The sequence below is a fragment of the Octopus bimaculoides genome, chromosome 1 (genome assembly GCF_001194135.2).
Source record: "Octopus bimaculoides isolate UCB-OBI-ISO-001 chromosome 1, ASM119413v2, whole genome shotgun sequence".
NCBI classification, from domain to species: Eukaryota; Metazoa; Mollusca; class Cephalopoda; order Octopoda; family Octopodidae; genus Octopus; species Octopus bimaculoides.
This window is the reverse complement of record NC_068981.1, coordinates 115,437,789-115,451,616: the sequence shown is the minus strand read 5'-3', so window position 1 is coordinate 115,451,616 and position 13,828 is coordinate 115,437,789. Positions and strand designations below refer to the sequence as shown.

The following is a 13,828-nucleotide window of genomic DNA, read 5'->3' as shown; positions in this document are numbered from 1 at the left end:
TATATATATATATATATATATATATATATTCACAATTTAGGTTATTTGAAATATGTTTGTCACATATTTCAACTGCTAAAGGCAAATACACTGTAGTTACCGTGGAGAAAAAAATCTCTCTTCTGCTAAAATGATGTGCAAACACCCCGTTTGTTCAGCGTCGCCATTTCTCTCGGGAATCTCAGACATCGATGTTTCGTGTTTATTGAATCTTGTCGATGAGATGTACCTAAGAAAGGTAACCTGAACGAACTGATAAAGATAATAGTTTTGTACATAATTCAGCCAAAACATTGACTGATTTGCGCTAGTAGATCGTCCGATCGAGAAAAATATCGGAGTAATTGTGCTAAGCAGTATTTACATAAACACTGAAATACTACTACTACTACTAACAACAACAACAACAACAACAACAACAACAACAACAACAACAACGACAACAACAACAACAACAACATCGCAAAATACCTTAGGAATGAGAACCCAGGTTCGAAAATTCCCCAAGACACCTGATGAAGGCTGGAGGGTGTATCAGCCGAAACGTTGTGTTAACAACAAGATGAGGACAAATATCCGTAAAATGTAAATAATATACGTTGTTGTATTTGGGGATGGTCATATTGCCAGTTTAGCCAATAAAAACACACGCACTGTATATTTGGTGTTAATCTGCTTCAGCTTTATATTACATTACATTAATCCTATTTCGGCCAGAGTTCTTTCGTCACACTTCTGTGACCTCATCAGTGGTCCTTTGCTTTCTTCTTTCTTATGTGTGTCCCACCTTGTTAACTATCAGAAAAAATGGCTGATAGTTAGGGACCACTGATGAGGTCACAGAAGTGTGACGAAAGAACTCTGGCCGAAATAGGATTAATGTAATATAATGTAATATAAAGCTGAAGCAAATTAACACCAAATATACAGTGCGTGTGTTTTTATTGGCTAAACTGGCAATATGACCATCCCCAAATACAACAACATATGTTTCAACACACGATTTCATATCAAAAATCTTGCAAAACAAATATATAAACGGAGTAAATAATATACATTTTATATAAATTATATAGAGGGTGCAGGCATGGCTGTGAAGTAACAGAAAAAAGAAAAACTCTCTTTGCAATCACGTGGTTTCGGGTTCAGTCCCACAGCGCGGGACCTTGAACGAGTGCCTTCTACCTTAGGCCCGGGCTGACGCATGCCATGTGTGTGAATTTGGCAGACGGAAACTGTGGAGGTTCGTTTTGTATGTGTGTGTGTGTGTGTGTGCGTGTGTGTGTGTGTACCTGTGTGTGTGTGTAACTGTCTGCTTGTACATTTGCATTTGTCTCCCTTTCCATCGTTTGAAAACCGGTTTTAGCTTGTTTACATTTCCGCAACATAGTGGATTGGCAAAAGATATCGATATAATAAGTACCAGACTTAAAAAATAAGTACTGGGGCGATTTGTTTGACTAAACCTTTTAAAAAGGTGACCTAGCATGGCCCTAGTCCAATGATTAAAACAAGTAAAACATCAAAGGCATCGCTCAGAAATTTAAAACTTTCCATTTCATTGATTCCCTTGTTAAAATCCTTCCCGAACGAATATTCTCATTATGACTAACAAACATTTATTCCTAATCCTAAATAACACAGATAATTTCAATTTGGGAGGGTTATGCCACCAGTATAACCGTAGGGGTTGTATTTCACTTTAGTTTAATTAATTAAATGGATAAGTTAATTGGCTTCAAATTTTGACACAAGGCCAGCAATTTCGAGTGAAGGGTAAGTCGATAACATCCACCCCAGTGTTCAACTGGTTCTTATTTCATCGACCCCGAAAGGATGAAAGGCAAAGTCGACCGCGGCGGAATTTGAACTCAAAACCTGATGTCGGACGAAATGTCGGTAAACATTTCGCCCGGCGTGTTAACGATTCTTCCAGCTCAAGCCTTAGTTAATTGATTAATTGGCCAGTTAGAAAGTTCTTTCTTCACAGTCCTCTCCCTTCTCGATGACGATGTGCCTCTCTCCTCCACTACTACATTATCTTACCATGAATTACATGTATAATTTTGTCACACATTCTCTCGCGACCGCTTAAACAAACATACGTTAATATAGTATAGTTAGAGAGGTAAAGATCAATAACGCAGTCTCACTTGTGCGAAACAAATATTTCATTGACAAAAAGATTAATTGAAGGAATGCTTGATTGCTTTAGGTATGAAAACATATGAAAACTTCATGGAAATTCTACGAAAATATTTCAATTCTTTCTTATAGCATGTAAAAATTTTCTTTAATTATTGATTATTGTTCCTACCCGTTAGAGTTTTTGTCCCACAGAACTGGTCTTTTGTCATATTTACTGTGGATCTTCGGTAAATCCGATGTGGTCTTTTAAGTTTAATTTCATCATTGTCCTCATCTGTTTTCTGAAAAGTTCCCTTTAAAGGTTCAATGATGTAATCCTCATCAAATGTTCGGATAATTCCTTGCTGCAAGATAGAAAGAGAAAAAGAGATATGAGTATTTATAATTTAGAATATGGATAAATAATCGAATTATAGTTTGAAGTTCTCAATATATCTTAGCTGGATATTTAATATAACCATAGCTGGAATGCCCTAATCGTAGGTTAGATCTATGAGCGTTGACCACCTGGGATTCAAACAATAAACAAATTCTGAAAGATGGCAGAGGAAGTTGGTTTAGCAAAGACTAGATACTGAAAATTAAATACTGTTTGTGAAAGCAAATGTTGGAATATAACTAGAATGATGCTCTATGATTTCTGGGATCATGATTTTTTCTTCTTAATAGGTGCAGGTGTGGCTGTGTGGCAGGAAGCTTGCTTCTCAACCACATATTTCAAGGTGCAGTCCCACTGCCTGGCACATTGGGCAAGTGTCTTCTACTATAGCTTCGGGCCGACCAGAACCTTGTGAGTGGATTTGGTACAAGGAAACTGAAAGAAGCCCGTCGTATATGTGTGTGTGTCTTTGTATCTGTTTGTTCCCACAGCCGCTTGACAGCTGGTGTTGGTGTGTTTATGGCCTCGTAACTTAGCGGTTCGGCAAAAGGGACCGATAGAGTAAGTAATAGGCTTAAAAAATAAATCCTGAGGTCGATTTGTTCGACTAAAAAACCCTTCATAGCGGTGCCTCAGCATGCCCGCAAACAAATGACTGAAACAATTAAAAGACGAAAGATAAAATCATGATAGTTGCATAGGGTTTAATATGTCATATTTTATCTATTCCTATGCAGTGCTGGCTCTGTGCGTTTGGCAAACCAAGCAACTACTTAAGCTACTTGAATCCGGGAGTGCAAGAAAAGGCAAAAATATGTAAGAAATATTAGTGAAAGTAAAGAATACGTACACCAGGTGTTTAGTCTTAGGGTTAGGGTTAAGGTTTAGGGTTAGGGTTAGGGTTTAAGGTTAGAATTAGGGTTATGGTTAAGGGTTTTGTTACGCCGAAAACGGGTGGTGTACGTATTCTTTACCTCCGCCGAAATATTTCTTTATCAACCTCAGGATTTGTTGTAGTCGTTTGAAAAATGTTTTAGTATCAGCAGACAACTGTATCATTACCAGCTGAACAATTTAAACAATATTGTACTCTATAAACTACTACTCTTGGCTATATTCAGCAAACCCTCCTAAATGGGAAAAAGAAGCATTTATTGTAACGCTAGCTCTAGGGTGGTGAATACCTTGGCTTTGACCCTGCTAACATGATATTTCAACTTTGAACTAAAAAGAAAGAAACTAAGGGCTGTATAGCGTTTTCAATTGACATTTTCCTATCCCCTTCATACTGTCTGTTAACATTTTTTGACTAGTGCAAGGCTTCATTTTATAGGAGTTGAATGTAATCCAGTACGTGATTTATCGGCTCCAGATCGATAAAAAGTAAAATGAATTCAGGTGGAATTTGTGCTCCGAAGGTAATGTAATAATACTAAATCCTCTTATATAATTATTTTGGCACTCTACTGTTTTATTTTATACATGAAAAGACTACCTTCAAGATTCTATTTTTATGAATTTAATACATAAAAATAGAATTGTTATTGTAGATATTTTTAACGTTGTTGATATATCTTTCCCCACTCAGGAGTTCTTTATAAATATTTTGAAATGTAACTTGTTGGAACTTTTAGCTGGAAACTCTATGCTTTCGTTCTCTGATTTAATATGTTTAACATGTTCTTTTAATGATCTCTCACTCTTCTTGGGTGTAACAAGAAATAACAATAGATGAAGTAGAGCATTATTTTAAAACTCAAGCTATCAAGTGATGAGTAATGTTCTCAGACAATCAAGAGACGATTATAGTCTATGAACTACATGTGCAAACAATGCTACAAAAGACACAAACAACACATTATAAAAAAGAGAAGCTCCTATTACTAAGATTACTCTTGGGATTTCATCTCCGCTAGATGAAAAAGAAACAATTAAGGAGACGATACCGAAATGTATTATTAACAATTTATACTTATATATACGAATGCATACGTAAATTCATCTACACACACACACACACACACACGCACACACACACACTCACACACACACTCACACACACACACACACACACACACAAATACGCCTTTCTACTATAAGCATAAGGTCTGAAATTTGAGGGATTGGGATAGTCGACGACATCGACCCCGGGATTCAATTTATTTTATCGACCCCGAAAAAATGAAAGGCAAAGAACGTCAGGATGGGCGAAATGCTGCTAACTATTAAATATTTGTACTAACAGCTTGACTAAAACAAAGATGTAATATTTTGAAATGTTATAGATGCAAGAAATACGCCTTGCTATCCGGACATTACTTCTGCATCTAGAGACGGCTACAGCTTCTAAATATCGTTAAATATAATTGGATGGAGACGAATGCTCGTTCTTTACCGCTTCGGATCACGTGATGGATGGAGTTGGTATTTCAGTGGCTGCTATCAGCTATTGCATGGGAAACGATGTAAAGTTTGCGGGTTGGTAATATCCAGCCAATAGCTTACAAATTTAGCTACGGAGAAACCGTTTGATGGTAGCAAAATAACAGTTCGTCTTCTCTTCAGATACAGCGAGCTTTTTGCAACATAAAGCAAAGATTATGAAATGCTATTAAAGGCTACTGTGTATATATCGTATTAATAAAGTACGGAAACTAAGTATAGTATTTTAAGGTTTATAAAAAACATATGATCGTTTCATCAGACAACAGCCAGGATAACAGAATGGTTGAAATATTGTACAATCTTGTTCATTCACCTCAGAGGTGTCAGCAAAAAATACATTGAGTGGTATTAAATGTTCAGTATATATATCCGTTATACAAATTGTCAGCATCACCAACGACAAACAGTAAGAGATGAACAAAATAAGGAGGTTCGAGGGGACACCTTCCCCAAATCGAGTTGAGCAGACATATACACACATTCCAACACACTCGCACCTATACAATAGGGAGGTGGGTGAGAGAGAAGAAGAAAGGGACAGGTACGAAGCCTGTAAACAATGACAGAAGTTACCTGGATCACCTGGGTCATTGAATCACCTGGATCCCTAGATCACTGGATCAATGGATCGGCCAGGCTGACTGGTGCCGAGTAAGCTCCGCTGGCCACAGCATTCGTTCCATTCCTCTCGTCCTCTCGCTATTCTCCTCCACGTTGCTCTAAACATTTTTCTTAAATCATCTTCCCACCTAACTGGAGACCCCCCGAGTGGCCGCTTCCGCTTGCGCGAGTACCACTCGACGACTGCAAAGATCCACCGATCATCTGTGAACCTTACGACATGATCGATCCATCGTAGCTTTGCGAAGTGGTATCCCTGATCTCCTCGTTCCGGATGTGATCTCTTAGCGAGATTCCCAGCATCGACCTTTCCATGGTTCTCTGCGCCGTAAGCAGATGTTGTTCTTCTCACATGCGTATAGCACTGCAGGCAAAACTATGCCGTTGAAGAGATTCGCGCGAGTTACCTTGTCTAGGTTCGCCTTCAGTACATGAGATTTCGCGAAGGGCAAGAGCAGGATGAAGAGTGTTCAACTCGGTGAAGGATGACAGAAGTAGTGGCAATAAACCAAGATATGACACAAGTTGGTTGAATGTCAAGCTTATGGTGTTAGTTCCAGACAATCTAGCAAACTGGTGTGTGTAAAGAGCTGAACTTGCGAAGTGTTCCCCCCATACCCATCTTAAGAGTCACACATATACATACTTACACCTACATGTACATACATACATACATATATATATATATATATATATATATATATATACGCGCGCGCGCACAGCACATATGGACTTACGTATCGACCACAGTACTTATTTCATTTTGTGAGCCTGATACTTATTCTATTGATCTTGTGAAGCTGAAGTGCTAAGTAATGGGGACATAAACAAACCAAAACCGGTTGTCAAGTGGTGGTGGGGGTAGGTTTTTGTTTTGACAAACATACATTCATACATGCATGTGTGCATGCGTGTGTACATGCATACATACATACATACATGTCATCACGGTATTATCTACCGATGAGACATGACGTAGTTAGGACATTCTATAATGAAATCCGTCGGAAGTATAATCCCGAGGACAAAGAAATAAAAACCCTTAATATGGTAGAAGCCATAGCCACTCATAATAAAAAGGAATACTGGTGGAATGTCCCAGTAAAGACCTCAATAAAAAGTAAGCACAATAGACTTGATTTAATAATTTGGGATAGAGAAACAGTGCAAATTAGCTACCCAGCAAATGTTATCATAAAGTTGAAGATCAGTGAGAAAGAGAACACCTATGCTGAACTATTGAGAAATCTACAGTTACTCTATCCAGATTACAAGTTCAGGTTTATACCTGTAATTATTGGGCTCCTGGGATATGTAACACACTGCCTAAATACCATTCTTGAGAAGTTAGGTTTATGAAAACCAGAAAGGAGACAGCTAATTCGAATCCTACAGATCCAGTCCATTACTGGAACTATAAAAATCTGTAAAACTTTCCATTTTATCAGTTAAATATATATGAGCATGTCTAGATATGTAACTATATGCATGAGAATACATACATAAAATGTACAAATCTGCACATGCATACATACATACATGCATACATACAAACATACATACATACAAAAATACCCTGTTGCTGATGTCGAAATTCCAATGAAGGATCTTTGGGTCTAGGTTAGAAACCGGTCCTTTCTCTATTGGCAAGAAATCTTGAAACTGAATAATGACATACATACATACACACATACATACATACAAACATACATACATACATACAGACATCCATCTATACATATATTCATACATACATACATACATACTTACATACATACATATATACATACAAAGATACCGTTGTTGAGTTGAAATTGCAATGAAGGAGCCTTGAATCTAGATTAGAAACTGACTCTTTCTCTATTGTCAAGAAATCTTGAAATAAACTGAACAATGACATACATATATATAGTTTCCGTTTATATAATTTTAAGCACCGAAAATAATTCTTTCTAATTTTTAAGAAAAAGAAAAACTTAACAATGACGGAACTTGAACACTGCATCTTTCGCTTACCGATAGTTCAAGGTCAAATGCAATGCCCTGAAAAGTGAGACTGACTGTGAGTTGTACAATCGGCCAATCACTCCTTTCACAAGCTATAGAAACATGACTCAAATATCGTCATTGTGTGATTCCTTCTGTGTGTTATAATATGTAACAAAATTTACATTAAGACTTTTGCAACTCATTCATAATTTCTATTTCAACACCTAAGAAACATGACAACCAAAAGGATTTCGGAAAAAATATGGAACTCTAATATGTTTTCCTGCTATAAGCACTGCGTATGTATATACATACGTGAGTGCAGATATTTGAGTGGACATATGTGCACTCACTGACAACAGGACAGCTAATTGATTTCTAGTCAAAACAAATGCATAAAAACTGATGAATTTTCAATTAGCAAAATTACTACACATTAATTACACTAATTAGAAACAAAATACTTGATAATCACACTAATTATATGTCAATTTTATTGTTGTAACAGTGATAACCCTCCCCCACCCATTAATTTATTATGGTTACTCAATGTATGTATCAATCCGTTACGGTTGAACCCTATACAGTTTTCATCGGTTTTCGTATAATAATAAGCACGCGCGTTTTCCGTTGTAAATAGTCGTGACTGTTCCTCTTAGTCTATGAGGGAGAAGCTGTTTTGCCAGTTTCAGCACGGGTAGAAAAAAAAAACTAAAAAACTAAAAACGATTGTATAACTGTCAGCCTTCGTTGAGAACGAAGTGAGGTTAATACTAAATACATTAAAGCGGCGAGCCGGTAGAATGGTTAGCACGCCGGGCATCGTTCGTCTTAACGTTCTGAGTTCAAGTGCCAACGAGGTCGACTTTGCCTTTTATCCTTTCGGGGTCGGTGAAGTAAGTACCAGTCGAACACTGGGGTCGATGTAATTGACCTACCCTGCCCCTAAACTTGCTGGCCTTGTGCCAAAATTTGAAACCAATATTTAAATATATCAAAGCAGTGAGCTGGCATGTCGGGCAAAATGCTTTGCGACATTTTGTCCGTCTTTTCGTTCTGGGTTCAAATGCCACCGGGGTCGATTTTGCCTTTCATCCTTTCGGGGTCAATAAAATAAGTACCAGCTGAGCGCTGGCATCGATTTAATCGACTAGCACCCCCCACCCCGAAATTGCTGGCTTTGAGCTAAAATTTGAAACCAGTATTTGAATGCATGAAATTTAGTACAGTTTATATATTTGTGAATATACCAAATTAAATAACATGTAATTCCTGAATTTATCTCAAAACCACTGCCATCCCCACTGTGTCACTGTTAATGAAATGTGGCACTATAAAAGATTATGAAGTGTAGTGCAATAAAATAATGAGTACCATCGGAAATGAAAATTTGCCCTTAATTACGTAATTTGTCGCCATGTAATAAATTTTTTCAAGCAGCTGAGTGTGTAAATAATAGAAAAAAATTACTCTGCAATCTTCGTTTACTTAAAACAAAATAAAAAAATATTACATAATCACCTAAGTAATTAGTTTTCCTCCCGTCAACAAGTCTATGCGGAACATCATCTGCTAAACTAAACGATTTTATTTACATTTTATTGTTTGGAATGTGTGCTTTTACCAACAACTCATAGTAAATGTTATAAAGAAGTGTCTTACATTTTGTAAGCAAACTCACAAAAAGTCACCGGGTGCTTGCAAAAGTGGTTCCCTTCATTAGGGAAATTAAATGCAAATAACTGATTCAGCAAAGAGGAAGAAGACGGTTTAACCTGTTTGAACTGTACAGTCATGAAAGTGCGAAAAAAAAAAAGGTCCTGCATGCACTTCACAACTTGTGGAATTATATCGCATCTAGGACAGAATCAGCAACGAACAAGGCCCATCAGGATCATTGCCCCACCGCCTACTTTGAAGAACCTTGAAGATCAGGCGGTTTTCCTCTATTTCGTCGCTAAGGTGAAAAAGTCTGTGGTGAATGAGATTGAAAGGACTGAGAATAGATATATTCCTTTCAAAGGATTTTTTGTTCCACTTAGAAATTAAAATTGAAGAGGGAGGAATTTTCTCCCATTAGTAAACATGGCACAAGTGAATGGTTCTACTCTCAGTATACGCTTGTAAACCGAAGAATGATTATTGCCATTAGTAATTAGAGTGATCTTGGATTTTGAAGGCTTGACCCCGAGAAGAGGTCTTGCTCTCTCTATGTATACTTTTCAGGCCAGACTATATCACATATTTGTACTCTGTATATATATATATTTTTTTTTTTATTTCATTCAGTTCTTTTCTTTCATCCGATTCGGCAAGAATCTTCACAATTTTTGTAATCTGTCTCTGTTATTCAACGTACTGATGGCAAATACAACATCGTCACCGTCGCCAGCGTCGTCGTCGTCACCACCACCACCGCTATCACAGTCTCTGTAATATATCTAGTGTAAGTACAGTAATGTTTTCTGCAATGTGTACAGATTATAAAGTCCTGAGGTTTTATTTACGCATTTCACGAGCATTTTTGAATAATTTCCAAAACAACCCATTGTAGATATTTCTATTTCCAGTATTCACACTCTGGTCGTCTCTATTTCAAGTCCTTTGTATTTGGATAATTTCTCTATTTCTTTTAGAAATACATTATCTTCTGTTAGATCTGATGCTTCAGTTAGAAGGTACACCCTTTCTAAGAGATCTTTGTCAGAAGTATGTGTTTGATTAAGTTTGATCTTCCTATCATAGTGGATTTGTATATCCCAGAGTAAGGGCCTTTTCTAACATGCTTTTATGCTATTTCCTTTCCACTGGTATTTTCTAATGCTGGCTCAACTTCCAGTCAAACTCCCAAATTTGTCATTCCTGCAAATATACTCTTTCTTGGCTAAGACTAATCAGCCAGAAAGAATACTGTTCATAGTTTCTTTCCTACCCTCACGGATTCTGAAACTGCTTAGTGCCTTATTACATGTTATTCTACCTTTCTTGATCATTGATAACAGTTGACAGAGAGTGGTTGTAAGAGCGGTAAATTGATTAGCCTGGATGTTCTGCTCTACGAGTTTTCTTGGTAGACGACTATAACAACCGCAAACGTTCGCAGGTGAGTAACTCTTAAGGAAGAATGCCAAAAGGAGGGAAAAATTCTGCTATATACGATTGCTAAAGGCAGAGTTTAAGATTTTTGCCAAAATATCAAAGGCAATATCAATTCCGACTAGACCTAAATACTACATAGTGTTCAGTTTTGCGTCTATTCGTTTCAAATATGAATTGCTTCTTATTTTAACACAATATCACGTTCTTTGTAGAATTCATCGATGGACTAAGACTGCTGGCCAGAGTTAAGTGTTTTGTACATGGCTAATACTTAGTAATGTTGAAAAGTCAGAATCAACTGGTATTCTGATATCCTCACCATCTCAGCTAACTGTCGCTCTCAGCGCTTGAGTTAACAGGAAACCTATAATTATGCACAAGTTCAGACATTGAAATTCGTCTCAACGTATTCCACTCCATTATACCCTTGGCTAACAAACCTCTTTCTTTATATTCATTTATTTCCGTTACATATTTTACATGCATCGCTTCACATTTTCTTACTGATCCTTACAGCTGATGTGTTAGTCTTCCTTTGACATCTCTTATTTTCTCTGATTTGTGACTCTAAACCAAACAATTAACTCCCATACCAACAATTTATTTCACAGAAGTGTTTAGTGAAGCATATCTATATGAATAGGAAATTCTGTGTCTTTATGTCTGACTGTCTCTCCATCTGTTTATCCCTCTATTTATCTGCTTATCAGTCTGCCTATCTGTCTGACCCGAATATATAACCTATCACACAATTTTATTGTTTTTCCAAAAGAAAGTCAGTACCAATGAAATTTGCATATACTCCCAAAGGAGGCCTTGTTTGAACTTCTGCTGGTGTTATCTGTTGAGTAAACATGAACAGGGAGTGGATAGCTAACAAGCTGAGGAAGGACTGAGGAGCGTGTTTGGTGTGAAATTTGAGGTCAAAACGATGTGGAGATGATGTTAAGAGGAGAGATGGGAACGTTTGCCGAAATTCTACAGAGAAAGAAACTAAGAAAAAGAGGATACGAGTGCATCATAATGGTTAACAATAATCCGCGCGATATGGCTCTATGGTGACTTTACTGTTGATTTACTGAGGAGAGATCAGGACTTAAGAAAGTAAGCGATGTTGCTTTTGGGATCGTTTGAGAGAAATAGAAAAATATTTGGTTTCATCAGAAAGATTTCTATTTTGTTTCAATGACTGCGGAGAATTTGTTTAAGTTGGATTAGAATCTTGTCATGAGAGAAACAGATTAAAAAGTTTGTGGATATGATCTGTAACAGAAGCGCAGTGTTTGTGATGAGAAAGTTAATAATGTATGCAAAACGGAGTTGACCACCGAATAGGCAGTTAATGTATAAGTTGTTTTAGCTCCTGATCAAAAGCATTTCAGTTATCGAGAAATGTATTCTTCCCATTTTAAAAGTGACGGATGTGATTTCGTAGAAATTTGGTAGTTATTTATAGCAGATAGATCGACCACATAGAGGCTCAATCGTGGAAATGTTCTTTATAGAATCATCTAATGATGACTAGGAAGATTAAGTATATATACTTAACAGAGATCATCTCAGTAATGAACTTGAAGGTTCAATTGTAATTAGAGAAGCGAGAAAGCTTGCATGCTTAGCATTTTTTGTATTCTTATGGTCATTTTCTAAGCGTTAGGGTGACAAAAGGGTAATTCTGACTTAGTGATTGAAAGGGAAGGCGAAAACCTTCACAGGTATTACTGGTGGTATTCTAGAAAGTGGAGAAAGAAAGAAAGAGAGAAATACGGCCTACATATGTTTCATAGAAAGTGAGGTTCCACTCGCTATGAAACATATGTAACCCGGATTTCCCATACTCCATTCCGTAAATCTTGTATTTTTTTTCGCACACACACTCGGCAAACCTAGTTGCCTATCGAGGAATATAAAAAGAAATTTTTTCAGCTCATCGTTCTTCGATAAAAGGAGATTAAATCCGCAACCTTCCGTCTCAGTAAACCACTATTGTTCTTGAAAGTTGTTTGTTTTATATTCACTGCGGATTGCTCGAAACTAACTTTCTTCCTACACCTCGTTCCCAGGATCTTCCCTGAGAAAACCTCTCACTACTCCAAGGAGTGCACATTGTCGAACTACTCCATCAATGACCCTGAATTGAGGACGTATATTGTATACGAGATCATTTGTGGCAAATGTAGCGCATCCTACACAGGAAGAACAGCAAGAAAACTGCATATACGCATAAAGGAACACATGCAGGCAGACACTTCCGTGAAGAAACATCTACGAAAATGCCAGATCCGAGAATTCACAGTGTACATCAAGGAAACGCAGCGGAACAGGAGCAACCTTAGAATCTCTGAGGCCATCCTCATACATCAAAGAAAACCAAATATCAACAACAGAAGAGAGTTACAGGAAGCTAGCTGGTTGCTACAGCAACACTTTTCCGGGGATGTCCACTCCACACACGCTCACATCGGCAAACTTCGTTAATTTCTTCAAAATGGGGTCAAAACTCCGAAATATTGAATGCAAGGTAAGTCTACATTAATTCATATATTTGTTTTCTTGTGATTTGCCTTGCACTTACTTCCCATTGTTCTGGCCTTACACACGATCCTTTATACAATGTATTCGACACAATGCTTCGTAGTAATTATATATATATAATATAATTATATATATAATTTAGGCGCAGAAGTGGCTGTGTGGTAAGTAGCTTGCTTACCAACCACATGGTCCAGGTTTGTCCCACTGTGTGAATAGATTTGGTAGACGGAAACTGAAAGAAGTCCGTCGTATATATGTATGTATGTATATATATATGTATGTATTTGTGTGTCTGTGTTTGTCCACCCCCCACATCACTTGACATCCGATGCTGATGTGTTTACATCCCCGTAACTTAATGGTTCGGCAAAAAGCGACCGATAGAATAAGTACTAGGGGTCGATTTTCACGACTAAAGTTGATGCTCTAGCCTGACTGCAGTCATATGACTGAAACAAGTAAAAGAATAAAAGAATATATATACACACATATATACATATATATATACACATATATACATACATATATATATTTCATTTCAAAGTTTCAGCTCAGAGCTGCGGCCATGCTGATGCACACACATATATATATATATATATATATATATATATA

At 37.2% G+C, this 13,828-nt stretch overlaps 1 protein-coding gene across 1 annotated transcript in view; it reads right to left on the bottom strand.

The window, feature by feature from the left end:
• LOC106876867 (A disintegrin and metalloproteinase with thrombospondin motifs 16) overlaps window positions 1-13,828 on the bottom strand; it is a 346,691-nt gene that overhangs the window by 133,924 nt on the left and 198,939 nt on the right. Inside the window, exon 4 of the mRNA XM_014925608.2 lies at window positions 2,318-2,492. Coding sequence (XP_014781094.1) covers window positions 2,318-2,492 — 175 coding nt within the window. The remainder of the gene's footprint in view (window positions 1-2,317; window positions 2,493-13,828) is intronic.